Raw genomic sequence first — 16,905 nt, 5'->3', positions numbered from 1 at the left:
ATTAGGCCATTCAACCCACTGAGTCTTTTCCACCATTCGATAATGGCTGATATGTTTCTCAACCCCATTTTCCTGCCTTCTCCCCATACCCTTTACTGATCAAGAATCTATCTATTTGTCTCGGTCTTAAATATTCTCAATAACTTGGCCTTCACAGCCTTCTGTGGCGATGAATCCACAGATACGCCACCCTTTGGCTGACAAAATGTGTCCTCATCTCAGTTCTAGATGATTATCCCTTCACACTGAGGCTGTGTCCCCAGGTCTTAGTCTCTCCTACTAGTGGAAACTTGTCCACGCCCACTCCAGCTGTCTAATGTTACTGCATTGCAGTAAGTTTGAGTGGTTTTCTCCACTAACAGATACTGACGTCAAGCCAAAAAGTGTTTCCTACCACACAAATAAGTAGTGTGATATATAAATTTCAGCATCAGCATGATGGATTTGTCAGGCATGTAGACAGTACATCCCAAAGATTGTTGGATTTTATTAAACAACAAATTCCATTGACCGTTCATGTAGGCAAGATGCTGATCGTACTCAAGCTAGTCCATGATGGAAAATCTCAGTAGTGTCCAGCATTGGATGTGATGCTGCAATTGGACAACATTTACAAAATAACACCTAGTGTGCTAAGAATTACACTGGAAACCAGTGTTTTTGTTAGTCGTGCTTTCAATGTGATTCATTTTCACATGCTAGATGCTATGGTTATTCACACAGAGAGTCCTGTTCTTTGTAGGCAAAAAGAATATCTCCTCGCATAGATGGAAATCCCATTGCTGCTTGAATGAGCGAGGATTTAATCTATGGCTGCACTGACAGAAGGAATAGTCCAGGTCTACAGCTATGCTGGGAGTGGGAGAGTCACTCCAGGGTCATAGGCACACCAATGGTGTAACATCACAACATTGCAGAGAACATTTATACAAGACTTCGATTGATGGAGTGATTGCTGGACAAGTAACAGTTCTTGGGGTTGATAAATTCATGAGCGGATTCCCAATGATAGTAAGATTCTTGACATGGGGGTAAGTGGTGGAGGAAAGGGGCAGTAGAGAATATTTGTGTTATTGCTAATCCCTGGACTGAACCATTTCTGGGAGGAATGTGCAGCAAGTCAGCATCAATGTGAAGCAGACTTGAGACCAGACCAGAGTGAGAATGGTAATGGTAGAAAGGAAGGCCCAGCAAATGGGGAGCAGACTTAGGTGAGAAGGACAGTGGCAAGAGATTAAAAACCAGAGGCAGAGAGGGAGTTGCAGCACACAGAAAACAGACCGGCATGAGAAGAGCAGTGTTCCTCCCTACCAAAGCCCAAATGCAACATCAGGAAAACAGGTAGGTAAGTGTGAGCTGCGAACACTGCAACAGGGAGGTGGAGGAGTAACTGGACACTGTTTCAGGAGGTAGTCACTCGCAGATTAATTACATCAGATTTTGTCTGTAGTTAAGGACAGGTAGATGTGACTATGCGTGAGGCAGGTATAGGGATCCAGAAATTAGTCTCTGCTGGTGCTATTGGCCAGTAGATATAAGGTTTTTGTTTGTGGTATGAACGAGAGCGTAGGCCACAGGAAGGATGAGCATATTGGGAGGCAATGGCCTAGTGGTATTATCACTGGCTTGTTAATCCAGAGACCCAGATAACATTCTGTGGATCCAGGTTCAAACCCTGCCACGGCAGAATGTGGAATTTGAATTCAATAAATAGCTGGATTTAAGAATCTAATGATGACCATGAATCCATTGTCGGTTGTTGGGGAAAAACCTGTCTGGTTCACTCATGCCTTTAGGGAAGGAAACTACCATCCTTACCTGGTCTGGCCTACATGTGATCCAGACCCACAGGAATGTAGTTGACTCTTAACTGCCCGATGGGCAATAAATGCAACCTAACTAGTGATGCCCTCATCCCCTGAATGAATAAAGAAGAAAAAAAAAATTGACCGAAGTAGCGGGGAGGAAAGAGAAATGCCATTCTAATAGGGGACAGCATAGTTATGGGAATAGATACTATTCCTGACAGCAAATATAGAGTCTCAAAGGCTAGGTTGCCTACTTTGTGCCAAGGTTAAGGGCACCTCTTCTGGGCTGAATAGGAACATAGTGGGAGGGGAGGAATCCAGTTAATGTGGTTAGGATTAAACTTAAAGAAAAAAAGAGCCACAGAGGTCATCTGATTACAATCAGAGCCATACACAGATCAGCATAGGGTAAAATAAGATTAGAAGGGTAAATGTGTGACTCAGATTGGTGAGAAAGAAATTGGTTCTTATTCGTGGGAATAGTACTGATTCATGGGACAGGCTTCTCTTGAACCATGCTAGGACCAGTGTCCTAACGAACAGCATAACAAGGATTGTAGAGAGGGCTTTAAACTAATTAGTGATGGGAGGTTTCAGTTGAGGGAAGTTTAAAAATTCAAAAACAAAACAGAAATCAGAGGGGCAGAGTAGTGAAGAAGCAAATAATAATCCAAAGTGTGACAGGAAGAGGCAAAAAATACAAGCAAGAGTGCAGCAGAAATTGGAACCAGAATAAATAATAAAAGGTGAAAAGTCAAAGCTTAAGGCTCTTTATCTGAATATGCACAGACAAGGTCCCTCATAGTAGTCTCATCCAGAAGATTAAGATACATGGGATCTAGTGACTTAACCAATTCGGAATCCGAATTGGCTTACCCATACAAGGCAGAGTGTAGTGGTCGAAGGGGATTTTTCAGGTTGGAGTTCTGTGACTGGTAGAGTTCCGCAGGGATCTGTACTGGGACCTCTGCTGTTTGTTTTATACATATATAAATGACTTGGATGAAAATGTAGATGGGTGGGTTAGTAAGTTTGCAGATGACACAAAGGTTGGTAGAGTTGTGGATAGTGTAGAAGGTTGTCAAAGCATACAGTGGGGTATAGATCAGTTACAGATATGGGCAGAGAAATGGCAGATGGAACTTAATCCAGGTAAGTGTGAGGTGCTGCACTTTGGAAGACTGAAAGTTAAGTGAAGGTATACAGTTAACGGCAGGCTCCTGAACAGCATTGATGTACAGAGGTAGCTTGGGGTTCAAGTCCATAACTCCCTGAAAGTGACCATACAAATGGATAGGGTGGTGAAGGCAGTGTATGGCATGTTTGCCTTTATTGGTTGGGAAGTGAGTACAAGAGTCAGGATGTAATGCTGCAGCTTTGTAAGACTTTGGTTAGGCTATACTTAAGAGTACTGCATTCAATTTTGGTCACCATATTACAGGAATGATGTGGGGGCTTTGGAGAGGGCGCAGAAGAGGTTTACCAGAATGCTGTCTGGATTAGAGGGTATGAGCTAAAAGGAGAGGCTAGGAAAACCCTGGTTGTTTTCTCTGGAGTGGCAAAGGCTGATGAGAGATTTGATCGTATCTCATAATTTTATAGACTTCTTAGATAGATTATGAACGTCAACCCTTTTTCCCAGACTTGAAATGTCTATAACCAGGGGACATGCATTTAAGGTCCGGGGAGGAGGGGAGAAGATAGTGGGGAGGAGTTCAAAGGAGATGTGAGGGGCAAGGTTTGTCTTTTTTTTTTAAAAAAAACAGAGCGGTAGAACATAGAACATAACAGCGCAGTACAGGCCCTTCGACCCTCGATGTTGCGCCGACCTGTGAAACCAATCTGAAGCCCATCTAACCTAAACTATTCCATTATCATCCATATGTTTATCCAATGACCATTTAAATGCCCTTAAAGTGGGCGAGTCTACTATTTTTGCAGGCAGGCCATTCCACACCCTTACTACTCTCTGAGTAAAGAACCTACCTCTGACATCTGTCCTATATCTATCACCCCTCAATTTAAAGCTATGTCCCCTCGTGCTAGCCATCACCATCCGAGGAAAAAGGCTCCCACTGTCCACCCTATCTAATCCTCTGATCATCTTGTATGTCTCTATCAAGTCACCTCTTAACCTTCTTCTCTCTAACGAAAACAGCCTCAAAACCCTCAGCCTTTCCTCATAAGACCTTCCCTCCATACCAGGCAACATCTTGGTAAATCTCCTCTGCACCCTTTCCAATGCTTCCACATCCTTCCTATAATGCGGTGACCAGAACTGTACGCAATACTCCAAGTGCGGCCGCACCAGAGGTTTGTACAGCTGCAACATGACCTCATGGCTCCGAAACTCAATCCCCCTACCAATAAAACCTAACATACTGTACGCGTTCTTAACAATGCTATCAACCTGGGTGGCAACTTTCAGTGATCTATGCACATGGACACCGAGATCTTTCTGCTCATCCACACGTTACCGGGGTGGTGATGGAGGCAGATAGGATAGGGAAGAGACTTAAGAGACTTTTAGATAAGCAGATCTGAACATCTTCAATTGTAATTGCCCCATTTTTATTGACTAGGAGTCGTCGAAATCAGCCTGCTCTTAAACTAGTAATCATGGTAATAACTATCGCATTAGCACAGTTAACAGCAACGAACACTTAACTAAAACTTTAATATTGAAAACCCTAATAGTGTCCACTACATTAAAATACTATTAAGACAGCTTTTTACCTGGAAAGTTGTGAACTATAATTAATTATAGATTAGATCACATATAGGACTTTATTCTGCTATCATAAAGTTAAGGAATTCACATTATTGGGAGAACTAGATCAAGCCTATTTTTAGGAACAGTTATATCATCTTGCATTACATTTTGAGTCTTTTGATTAAACAACACTTTATGGAGAAAGTCTTTACAAAACATGAATTTGCTTTTAACTTTCAGTGCAACAACCCCAGGACTAAAGAACCTAAGCTAAAAGCTGCTGTGCGAATTGTACCAGAGTGGAATGATTACGATAATGAAATAAAAGTGTTATTAAAAAGACTGGAGGGACACGGAAATAATAGGTATACAAAATCAAAATGCCAGTCTCCAGGTAAGATCTTTGGGATTCTTGTTTACATAAAATAATACACTTCACAAGAAATTCATTCTCATTCATCACAGGCATTGAACAGATTGCAAATTTTAAGACATATCTCTTTCCCTCCTCTACCCATCTGTCCACAACCAGATTCTTATTTAATTGTTTCCTTATTCTCTCCATTTGCGCCTGTGACATTGAAAGGAACACAACACTGGTCAAGTTTAAATAAGCTGAAGTAGGGTTTATTTAAGCAGCCTTAAACAGGAGGCAGGAGATTTATTGGAAAAATAACAGGCATGAAGGATTTTAGATACAAGGAAAGGTTAGAGAAATGGGGGCTTATTCTCATTGGAACAGAGAAGATGAAATGGTGACCTTAAGGTGTTTAAAATTATGAACAATTTTGCCAGGATAAAGAATGATATTCTGTTTCCACTAGTTGCTATGTCCGTAACAAGGGGTCAGAATTTCAGGATTGTCAGCAAGAGAGCTAGGAGTAGATACGGTGAAACTTCTTTACTCAAGAGTTGTGAGCATTTAGATAGCACTGCCTGGGAGAATAGTGAATGCAGATTCCGGAGGAGATTTCAAGAGAGAGCTGGATAAGTATTTGAAAGTGATGACTATAGAGATAAAGCTCACAATATTTTATTACATGCTTCAGGAGCAGTTGGGACTTGAACCTGGGCCTGTGTCCCTACATTTGGACCATAATCACTGTAGCACTTGAACCTTTGGGATTAGCTGGGTAGCTTTTTCAGGAGCTGGTACAGACAGCTGAGTGGCTCCTTCTACACTGCAAAATTGTATGATTCTATGACACAAGGGAAATGTCTTGCATTACAGGCACAGTACACAAATATAGACAAAGAGCATCACCAAAATTAGGAACTTTTCACTTTTAACAACATTTTAAATTAAAACCGAGTACTACCCTTTAACAATGTCTTTGTTTTGATGAAGTCCATAAGTTGAAAAACTGCCATTAAAAATCTCTTCAGAAGCCTTCTGGAGTTTTTTTTTTCCCCCAAAAAACTTTAACTTCTTCCAGGTCTTGTTTAAAAATGTTTTACACAGGACAAATGCAGGTTGATGGCTTCTTTTAACAGGCCAGCGGTGTTTTCTTTTATAAGCCAGTTTAGGAGTGCTGATGATACAATCAAAAGCAGAAATTGCAGGAGAAAAATCAGCATATAGTAGCATCTGTAGAGAGAAAACAATGATACCCTTTCAACCTCCTCTTTACACTAATAAAACCCTTAGTTCTCTCAGGGCAGTGACTTGAAAGAAATTTGGGGATTTACATATACGTATTAATCAATTAAAACCTTCTAACTGATTAAAGATTTAACAGCATCTTCGGTTTGTTTAGTACATCTTCATCAACTGTGTTACCCTTTGATCTTTTACTTATAATTTGTGTGTTCTGGTGCTTCTTTCTCACTTCACCTGATGAAGGGGCTACACTCTGAAAGCTTGTTTTCAAATAAACCTGTTAAATTATAACCTGGTGTCATGTGATTTCTGACCTCATCCACCAGTCCAACACTGGCACCTCCACATCATTTCAAGTATGAGTCACTGGCTGTTAACTGTTTGTTTTCTTGCCACAGATGCTGCCACCTGCTGAGTTTCTCCAGCAAGTTGTTTTTGTTTGTTTCAGATCTCCAGCATTCATGGCTCTTTGTTTTTCTTATGGAGTGCGCTGATATTCAGCTTACATTGTATGGATAAGGACTGATTCCTAAATTGTTTGCTATTTCAAAATTATATATTCAAAAAGGCAGGTGGGTTCAAAAGTGCAGGGTCATATGATTAAGTGGGAAGCAGAAATAGTTTACTTCAAGTCAAAGACTTGCAGTATAGATACTCAATTGTCTATGGCCCATTCTGGGGGTTAAGTGGAAACTCACTAACACATGGTGTCGTATGGATATAACTAGCACTTCTAATGTGTAAGGGTATCCCCCTCGGAGATTAAATTTCAATAGCAATTTATAACTCTGTAGTGAGCATTCAGACCCATCTGAAAGTGCCCTGGTATTATATTTTGAGCTGGCGTTGACTTCATAGGGGGTTCCAGAGGGCTACTTTCCTGTCAAAACTCCCCTTTGCTCCAAGGAGAACTCCTCCAGCATCTCCAGATTTAACTTTAACCATGTTTCCACACCACTGGCCTGGATCGGTCAGTCAGTCTCCTCTGTATCCTCTGAAGAACCCTTACATCTTTCCTAAGGATTAGTGACTAGATCTAGACATTGTGCTTCGTGTGGTCTAACCAATTTGTGTTTTTTCAAAAAAAGGTTCAACATAAAAGGCAAGAAGTTATGCTCAATAACTCCATTTGTTCACTCTCTCACTATGTCCAGCCACCCATGATGATTTATGCATTTATTTATTTATTTACCCATCCACACAGGACTCTACTCACTTCCAAAGAGCGTTAGTAATAATTCCTAACTGCACAAGCCAACTTTCAAAATGACCACCTGTGTTTCCCCACTTTCAGTCACGGGGTGGGGTTGTGGTAGGGTGGGCAAATTGAATTGGGAATCTGGCTTGGTGACAGGCTACCGATTTCTAGAGCTAGGCAAGATGGAAAGCCTGTTTATGGAGCTCCACTACTGGGTCCAAAACATAACAGAAGAAGAAAATATGAAATATTGCTGCATGCTCTCTACCTGTTCCCCACAGCACCTCATTCTTTTTGCCCCCCTCTGCCCCTCTACCCATCCCCATGACCCTCAAACCTATGCTTAGTTCCTACTTCCATTCACCCCTATTCTATTACCCCATGCACTTTATGGCAAGATCAGCCTGTGCTGCACACAAAATATTTAAAAACTTCTCTCTATACCTAAAAACATATGACAATAATGAATCCAAAATCAAAAATCACCCTTGCTGCCTTCACTTCCCTTGCCAATTCATTTCATATTCACAAGACCCATGCACACAGGAAAACAAACAGTTTGATTACTTAATGTTCCATATCGCAGTCTACACTGAAAAATACACTCATACTTACAACACAATTTGACAGGTATCAACAGTTATATAGAATCATATGGCATAGAAACAGGCCCTTTGGCTGACCATATCTATCCCAATGAACAAGCTACACCAATCCCTGCATTTCACCTGCTTGGTCCACAGCCTGCTATGCCCTGGCATTTTAATTGCTTGTTAAATGTTACAAGGATACCTGCCTCCACCACCCTCTCAGGTAGTATGTTCCATATTTCTACCACCCTCTGAAAACATTTTTTCCCTTAGATTTCCTCGAAATCACTTACACCTCACCTTAAAAACTTAGGTCCTCTGGTCTTAGCCACATCTGCCATGGGAAGGGATCTTTCAGTCTATGCCTGTCAATTTTATATACCTCAACTAGAGCCTCCCTCAGCCTGCTCTGCTACAAGGCAAAAAAACTCAGTCTGTCCAGTCTCTCCTCTTAACAGAGGCTATCCGTACCAGGCAACATCCAACTTCTCCTCTACACCCTCTCCAGTGCAGTCACAACCTGCTTATAGTGTGGCAACCAGATCTGCACCCTAACCAATGTTTTGTAAAAGTGTAATAATAGAATTTGTTCCTATATTTTGTGCCCCAAGCAACCAGTTTGCCTTCTTCACCGCCTGACTTGTGTTGACACCTTCAGGGATCTATGGATTTGTACACAAAAGGAACCTGCTGTTCATTGTATATATCCTTCCCTTACTGGACCTCCAAAAATGTGTCACTTCAATTATTCTCAAAGTTGGAAGTTAAAGGAGTTTTTGCACCTTTAAAAGCACAATCTCCTCCCAAAGGACAGCTGACCCTCACGCTGTTCTTCAAGATGTCCCCCACCTCTGACTTCTGCCCTAATTATTCAAATTCAGTAGAACATGATCTCACTGGAACAGCTCACCTTTTCCCCCCAGTACTACTAGTGCCAGATCCCAATAAAGGTGAAACTCCTGAACCTTCACTCTTTCAGCCACACATTTAACCTTCTGTTTATTTCTCAGATTATTTTAATTTTGACCCTAAGTCCTCAAGCTCTCAGCAGAGCATTATTTACATGGATCACAATAACAGGATCCTGCCCTTTTCACTCCAAGTCATGGAGTGTAGGCTGCAGCCATGCAGAGTTATCTTTAGCTCTGACTACAGACATGCAACAGAACTGCAGAGAGCACTGTAATGCCTACAGTGTGCAGTCTCCAACCACAACTCTTTCACTCCCTACCCTGTTCCTCTACCACAGTGCTGAAGTCAGTTTGCCCATCTGCTTTGCAGAGTTTGCCCTCATCCACATAGGCAACAAGAACCTTGCATGTTTACACAAAGTCCCCCATATGCTACAGTTACAACATACACTCGCTGCTGTGGTGCCCCAACTTCTGTTTTGTTATAATACATCCAAAACATGCTGGCAAGTGCCCAAACGAACAGATTTTCTCCATTAATACAAAATTATTTTTTTCAGTCTCAACATAGAGAACTGCAGAACACTTCATAAGAAAACAAGAGAACTGTGCACCTCAGATTGAGCATCTGTTGAAAAACAACTTTACTGCAAGAGTCCAGGGGATTATTGCAAATGGGATTAGTTATTCTCTGGAATGACTGATTTCAGTATTCCAACCCCAGAGGAATTCTCACAGGCATAGCCACTTCAGACTAACATCCTTCTCAACAATGATGCAAGGGTTCACACTGGCAATAAACCAAATTCGATCAGAAATTGTAATAAAAGGAAGGAATTCAGTGCCCTTTTCTGTAGCTATAATTAGTTTCAGAAAATATAATTTATTTCTTGGAGTATATGTTGGCAAATATTTAAGGCTGCACCTCTAGGTGGCTCAAAAAGAACATCATTCAGAAGCAACAGACACCCAACCCCAACTAATATCGAAATTCAGTAACAAATCAATGCAAAACAAAAAGGATCAAAACAGACTACACAACCAACCAGCTCTGCTGCCTGTGTGAGAAGGCAAGAGAGTATACTAAGTGGTTAAATCCTGGCCTATGACTGTCTCAACCAACTGATGTCACTGACTTTTTCTGCACATTTACAGATCCAAGGTAATTTTACCAGCCATTTTGGCAATCGTGGTGACTTGCTTTGATTCTTCAAAATCAAAAATAAGGCCTGATTCTGTGAAAGCACCTGTAAAGGTGCCCAAGTCATAAGTCACTTGTTCTGATTGAGTTTTAGAGACATCCTTCCCCTCAGACAATTCTTGCTTGGAGCACTCAGTTACACAGTCAGGTCATTTGATCCACAGAATACAAGGGAACGAATCATTGTTCCTTTCTCCACGTACTTTCCTGAAGTGCAGTGTCTCCCCCCCTCCCTGGCTGCTCACCGTTTAAGACAACAATTTAAGTGTGCCACACCTGTTTTTGTTTTGAGCATGACCATTTGAACAGGAACCTGTTTCCCTCTACAGCTACTTAAAGATTTCTTCACAAAATGATTCTCCAAGTCAGTCATTCTTTAACCTCTGTCCTTGTTCCCATCAAACTATTTCTCTATAAATTCCTTATTATCTTTTCATACAACCACTAAATGGAAACCTGCCAAATAACCACACTGCAATTTGTCTATCCTTTGTATTTAAGCAGCCTGGTAAACTGGTTACTTGCCTGGATAGATGCAGCGCAGCTCCAATGCCACTCAAGAAACTCAGTACCATCCAGGATAACAAAACAGTTTGATAGGCACTGCAACCACCTCATTCAACATTCCCTTTTTCACCAGCATTGCAGAGTGAAATCTGTATGCATCATCCAAGAGGGACTGCAGTAACTCACCAAGACTCCATCACAGAGCATGGAAACAGATCCTTTGGCCCAACTAGTCCATGTCGAACATAATCTCAAACTAAACTAGTCCCACCTGCCTGCTCTTGGCCCATATTCCCTCCAAACCTTTCCTATTCATCTACTTTTCCCAAATGTCTTTTAAGCATTTTAATTGTACCCACATCCACCACTTCCTCAAGAAGTGCATGCAAACCATCTCCTGTGTAAAACATTTGCCCCTCATGATCTTTATTAAATATTTCTCCTCTCACCTTAAAAAGGGGCACCCTAGTCTTGAAATTTCCCCCATCCTCAAGCAAAGACAGCTACCATTAACTATACCGCTCATTATTTTATAAACTTCTAAGGTCGCCTCTCAACCTCCTACACTCTAGTGAAAAAAGTCCTAGCTTATCCAGCCATTCTTTATAACTCAAACTTTCCATACCTGGTAACGTCTTAGTAAATGTCTTCTGAACACTCTCCAGCAATAATGTGCTTCCTATAACTGGGCGACCAGAACTGGACACAATATTCCAGAAGAGGCCTCACCAATATCCTGTACCACCTCAACATGACTTCCCAACTCTTATACTCAAAAGGACTGAACAATGAAGACATGTCAAATGCCTTTTTAACTACCTTGTCTACATGTGACACAAACTTCAAAGAATTACATACCTGCACCCCTTGGTCCCCGTTCTTCAACACTACCCATGGCCCTACCATTAATCGTGTAGGCCCTGCCTTTGTTTGTTGTACCAAAATGTAATACTTTGCATTTAATCAGATTGAATACTATCTACCATTTTTCAGCCCATTGACTCATTTGCTCAAGATCTTCACTGTCTACTATGCCAGTTTTGGTATAGTCTGCAAACTTACTGGAACTCGCCCCCTCACGCTGGGTAATCCTGCAGTCCAAGAATTGCAGTAATTCAAAAAAAAAATCACCACCTTCTCCAGGGTAATTGTGTGCATTGCTGACAAGGACATCCATCCCATAAGACAATTATAAACTACTGTGCGCAATCTGTTACAGCAATCACTGCAGCAAGACTTTATGAGCAATCATTTGATAGTGCTACAAATATTGTATAACCTGCAACTTGAGTAATTTATAAAATTCAAAAGACCAATCCAATGATGAAGTTTATGAAGGATTTAGCTACGGTCATTAGTATTTAATCTAAAATTTCTGTTTTCCAGCTTCTGGGCGAGATGAACTCTAGCAAGTCTCTGAAATTGTGTTGCACCCTAAACGTAAGAACTACAATTAGAACAAAAACATGTTACTTCAGTCATGTATAGTACTTGAGAACTTTGATTACACATTAGTGTACAGTTTTACATGCAATTAAAATGATAGGTGTGTATACATTGAGGTAAACATTTCTATTATATTTCCTTGTTAATTATAGATTGGAAACAGCCTAAACGTTTGCTGGGAAATTCACATTTCTGGTTGTTAATATGCAATCATGATCAAAGCTGAAAGCAGGCAGTCTGTTTCCAAAAAAAAAAAATCAGTGTTACAATAATAATTCATTAAACTACTTGAATTGTAAAGGTGTTCACAAGAATTGTTTCTGAAGTATGAATTATTTATAGTGCAATTGTTTACAAAAGGGACCAATAACATTAAAATAATCTTTGCTTTCAACTTTGGCCTTTACTTCCTGAAATGTACTCGTGATGAAACTTCAAGTGTTGGCTTTGAACCTAACATGGATTATCATGTATCATGGCCTTGTCTTTGAAAAGTCAGGATTCATGTTTAACAACAGAATGAAAAAGTAAAGTTTACTGTTTTATGCTATCGAGCAACTTTGTGGTGTTGTACACCATTACCAGATAGAAGTTATCAATGCACATGCAAATCCATGTACAGTGATTTCAAGTCTGCATTAACTTCCACTGCAACATGTTGAAACTTTTGGAACATTTAAAATTAGGACACAAAAATAGAAGCCTATGTTTAGTTTACTGATTAGTAAAGGAATATCAATGCCAGGAATATCAATGTTCTGTGTTTCCATAGTCCAAGAAATGAACAATCAGGCAGGGGTCCCCATTTATGGGATGCATTTCAATTAAGATAGCCCAGTCTTGTGAACATTTAATAGTTAATGGATTGAATTAACACCAACATTGGTGTGACAACAGTTAACAAAATCAAAATTATGTGCGTACTAAAAGATTTATTTGTCCCAGGAAATTGTGAAAGTGTGACTTCAGATGTAATGCAAACTTTGTCTTAACTAGCACCTGCTGAACCAGCACTCTCGATAAACTGGCAAAAATGAAATACTTCAATTACTGGAAGTTTACTGTATCATCACAATCTCCACAATGTCCATGTGGTCAGTTAAGGATACAAGTGAGAAGGCTCTATGCTCCTAAGTTTTATTTAAGGCAAAGTTGCATTTTCATTTCAGTCATTTATGCAAGTAAAATATAAGTGATGTGTATATTCTTGCATCATTTGTTATTTAGTGCGTGCTTTTACATTAGGTGGACCTCTTGATCAACTGGTACACTCATGGTCCCTCAGCTGCTGTTTAATTTGCTGTACTTAATAATAGGGCTTCCCAAAGTGAGGGTCAGACCCCAAGTGGAGTTGTAAGCTAAAAGTTTTGGTAGCAGGAGCTACAAAGGTAATAATAGCTGCCAATCTCCTCCCTGTCCCAGCACTTGCTCACATAATTCTTCACACGAACTCCATGCTCTCCTCTAACCGTTTTCAAAAAAAGGACCATGACAAATACCAAACGTCAAAATAGGGTCAGTGGGGGAGAAAATCACTTCATGTAAACATGCAGCAGGAATGTCATCCAGGCTCCAGCTCACCTCCATAACTTCAGAATTTTTACTGACACCCTGTTTGTTTAATAACTACAAGTTACAGTGGTGCAGCAGGGAAAGCCTCAAGGAGATTCATCCCTGTGACCAAATATCAACATTTAAAAGCTACAAAATACCTGTGAAGAGCTATTTAGCACCATTTATTTCCTTTAAACAATGTACTGTTTTAGTGTGCCTAGATAACAAAGAGAATCCAGGAAAAAGCTTTATACTTAATACTTTATACTGTTCAAATTTTTTTTTGCTTACTCTGGTATTTGTTCATTTTTCATTACATGATATACCTTTAAATGCTGTCCGTGACAGTGCGTTCATCCCTTTCCAAGGTGTTAGGCAACAGAAGGGTTTGTGACTAACTATGTATTTCCATTTGGTACCTATCAAAGTGTTTTGTAGTTTGCAGGAATGCTGAATGCTATATAGCTGCTCTTTTACTCCAGTTGTAAAACAACATGGATTTGTAATTGCTACCTGCAAGCACTGACTTCAGGGACTGACCAGACACAGTCTCCTCTTGCCTGCAAAGAAGGGAAACGTAAAGAAAACAATCAAATGGGTTCTTCATTACCATGGAATCATGTGCCATTTGGACCACTATCCTGACAGAACCTTCAGCTGAAATCATTAGCTCAAGTACTTACTGAGCTGGATTTTCCAAACATCTGACAAAAGACTTCAAACTGCACTGAGTTTTAACTCCACATCATACTTAGTTCAAACTGGTTTTCTGTCTCTTCTTAAAAAAAAGCTGTCTGCTCCTGTGAGGAGTAATATATCTACTTTTGATTTTCCAAAAGTAGAAAGTAGGAAGTAGGATTATTATTCCTTTTCATACCAGAGAAAGCAAATATCTGAAGGAGGATTACAAGGAAAACAGCTTTAATATGTACAAAATTACTTAGACAACTGCAAAAAAAAGGAATTGTTGCATTATCAATGTCTAAATATTGCAGAAATATTTCTTGCATTTTCTATGTTAAGCCACATAATATACACCATTGTCTGATTCGTATTAACAAATATGTAACTAATCCAACATCTCAGATTTGTGTAGGAAGAGAACTAAGCTATTCAACTCAGAGTTGGCCATTCAATGAGATCACGGCGGATTTGATAATCCTCAACTCCACCCTCCTTCCTGCTTTTTCCAGTAACCTTGGATTCCCTTACTGATTAAAAATCAATTATTTCAGCCCTGATTATATTTCATGATCCACCTCCTACAATCCTCTGCGATGAAGAATTCCACAGATTCACAACTTTCTCCTCATCGGTCTTACGTGGACAACCGCTTATTTTGAAATTCTGCTCTCTAGTCCTAGAGACTCTCCCTCAAGGGGAAACCATCTCTGCATTGACACTGTCAAGTCTCTCAAGAATCTTCTTCCATCTCGTTTCTTCCCTTGACACAGATTCTACATCTTATTCAGGATGAATTCTTCATTTCATACTTATTACATCACACACTAAAACAATGCTACAAATTTGAAAGGCTACATACCAGAGTATTTAATTCCCAGCTTTGATCTTGCTGCACCTGCACATTAGACTTCAGTGACTCATCAACAAGGACACCTGGGTTCCTTTGCAAGTCTACAATTTACCATTTAAGAAATACTCTGTACATGTCTATCATGAAATTTCCATTGTACTAGAGGAATTAGTCTTATTAATACAAACACTAATTTTCTTCAACTGCCCATTCTCCCTTGCCACTTCGAACTCTAGTCCTAGGAGATTTCTGGTATCTTCCTCAGTAATAACAGACAACGTCATCATGCAACTTATCTGACCTGCTATCCCATCACTCTTAAAAACTATTTATTACCCTGAGAACAAGGACGGACTTCTGATGAGAACTCAACAAGCTACACTCAATATTCACTTAACAGATTGGTGAATTGGAAATAGTGACCAAAGCAAACAGCTACTTTCCCTGCACTCATGACATTACACCACTATTGGTCTCAGTACAGATAAGCCTCTCAATCTGCACCTTACTTTCTCTCCTCCTCACCTCTTGCTCTGGAGAGTTTGTTTCTCAGAGTAAGTCTTATTTAAAAGACCTTCCCCTCCCCTGATCCTTAACCCCCAAATTTCCACTGAATGAAAAAGAGAAACAATCTGAGAAGTTCTCCCTCTGACTGTGTGACTTACATTTAAATTTCAGGGTGACGTGCTTACATGGATTACTATTATATATAGTTGACTGATGATCTGCGAGAGAAAATAAAAAATGTTGGCGATCAGAGGGTCAGGCAGCATCCATGGTGAGAAAGCAAGCTAACGTTCAAGTCCAGATGACTTGCATCAGGGCTGACATTAAGTGTGGAGGAGGCAGCATTTGTTTTGGGGGGGGGGGGGGGGGGGGGGGGGGTGGTGGGCTGGGAGAGAAAGAACGTTGATAGTTCAGGTTCTTGGATCATTGCGACCTTTTCTTCTGGGGCTGGGGTGACCTGTAAAAGGATGGCTTGCATCTAAACTGGAGGTGAACCAATATCCTTGCAGGGAGGTTCAAGTGCTACTCGGGAGGGCTTAAACTAGAGTGGCAGGATCTGGGAATCAGAGCAATAGGTCAGCAACTGGAGAAATTGAAGGGAAGGTACACATTAGGACTGGTAAAATCACAAAGGAAGGGCAGGCAGAGACAGGCAAAAATGAACACGATGGTAATAATGAGCTGAAGTGTATTTATTTCAAAGCGAGGTGTATTATAGATAAGGCAGATGAGTACATGGAATTATGATGTTGTGGCCATTAGAGACTTCGTTGAGAAAGGGACAGGATTGCCTGCTCAGTGTTCCAGGGTTTCATTGTTTTAGTTGACAGAGGTGGAGGAGTTGCATCACTAATCAGGGAGTATGTTACATCTGCACTCAGAGGACATACTGGAGGGGTCATCCACTGAAGCAATCTGTATTTTTGAGCTTTAACCAATGAGTGCAATCATTCTGATAGGATTATACTACAGGCCTTCCAGCAGCTACTGAGACACTGAGGAACAAATATGTAGACAGATTATGGAAAGATGCAGTAAAAACAGAGTTGTCATTGTGGGTGACTTTAATTTCCCAGATTTTGACTAGGCCTCCTTTCAAGCAAGGGGCTTAGATAAGGCAGAATTTGTTGTTAAGTGTATCCAAGAGGATTTCTTGAAGTAAGAGGAGGGGCCATACTGGACCTTGTACTGGCTCATGAACCTGGCCAGGTGACTTGCCTTTCAGTGGGTGCACATTTTGGAAATAATGATCACACTAAGTTTTAAGTATCCTTATTCACAGCTAAGTCAGGACCTTGTGGCAGGGTACTAAATTTGGGGGGGGGGGGGGGGGGGG

At 40.5% G+C, this 16,905-nt stretch overlaps 1 protein-coding gene across 1 annotated transcript in view; it reads left to right on the top strand.

Annotated features, from left to right (window-relative positions):
• Nucleotides 1-12,486, top strand: part of uggt2 (UDP-glucose glycoprotein glucosyltransferase 2) — a 298,559-nt gene extending 286,073 nt beyond the window's left edge. The window contains exons 39-40 of the mRNA XM_048597609.1: nucleotides 4,762-4,915; nucleotides 11,915-12,486. Coding sequence (XP_048453566.1) covers nucleotides 4,762-4,915; nucleotides 11,915-11,937 — 177 coding nt within the window. The 3' untranslated portion in view covers nucleotides 11,938-12,486. The remainder of the gene's footprint in view (nucleotides 1-4,761; nucleotides 4,916-11,914) is intronic.
• The last annotated feature ends 4,419 nt before the right edge of the window (nucleotides 12,487-16,905 follow it).

The sequence above is a fragment of the Rhincodon typus genome, chromosome 6 (assembly GCF_021869965.1).
Source record: "Rhincodon typus isolate 14 chromosome 6, sRhiTyp1.1, whole genome shotgun sequence".
Lineage (NCBI taxonomy): Eukaryota > Metazoa > Chordata > Chondrichthyes > Orectolobiformes > Rhincodontidae > Rhincodon > Rhincodon typus.
This window is presented reverse-complemented; position numbering and strand designations above follow the sequence as displayed.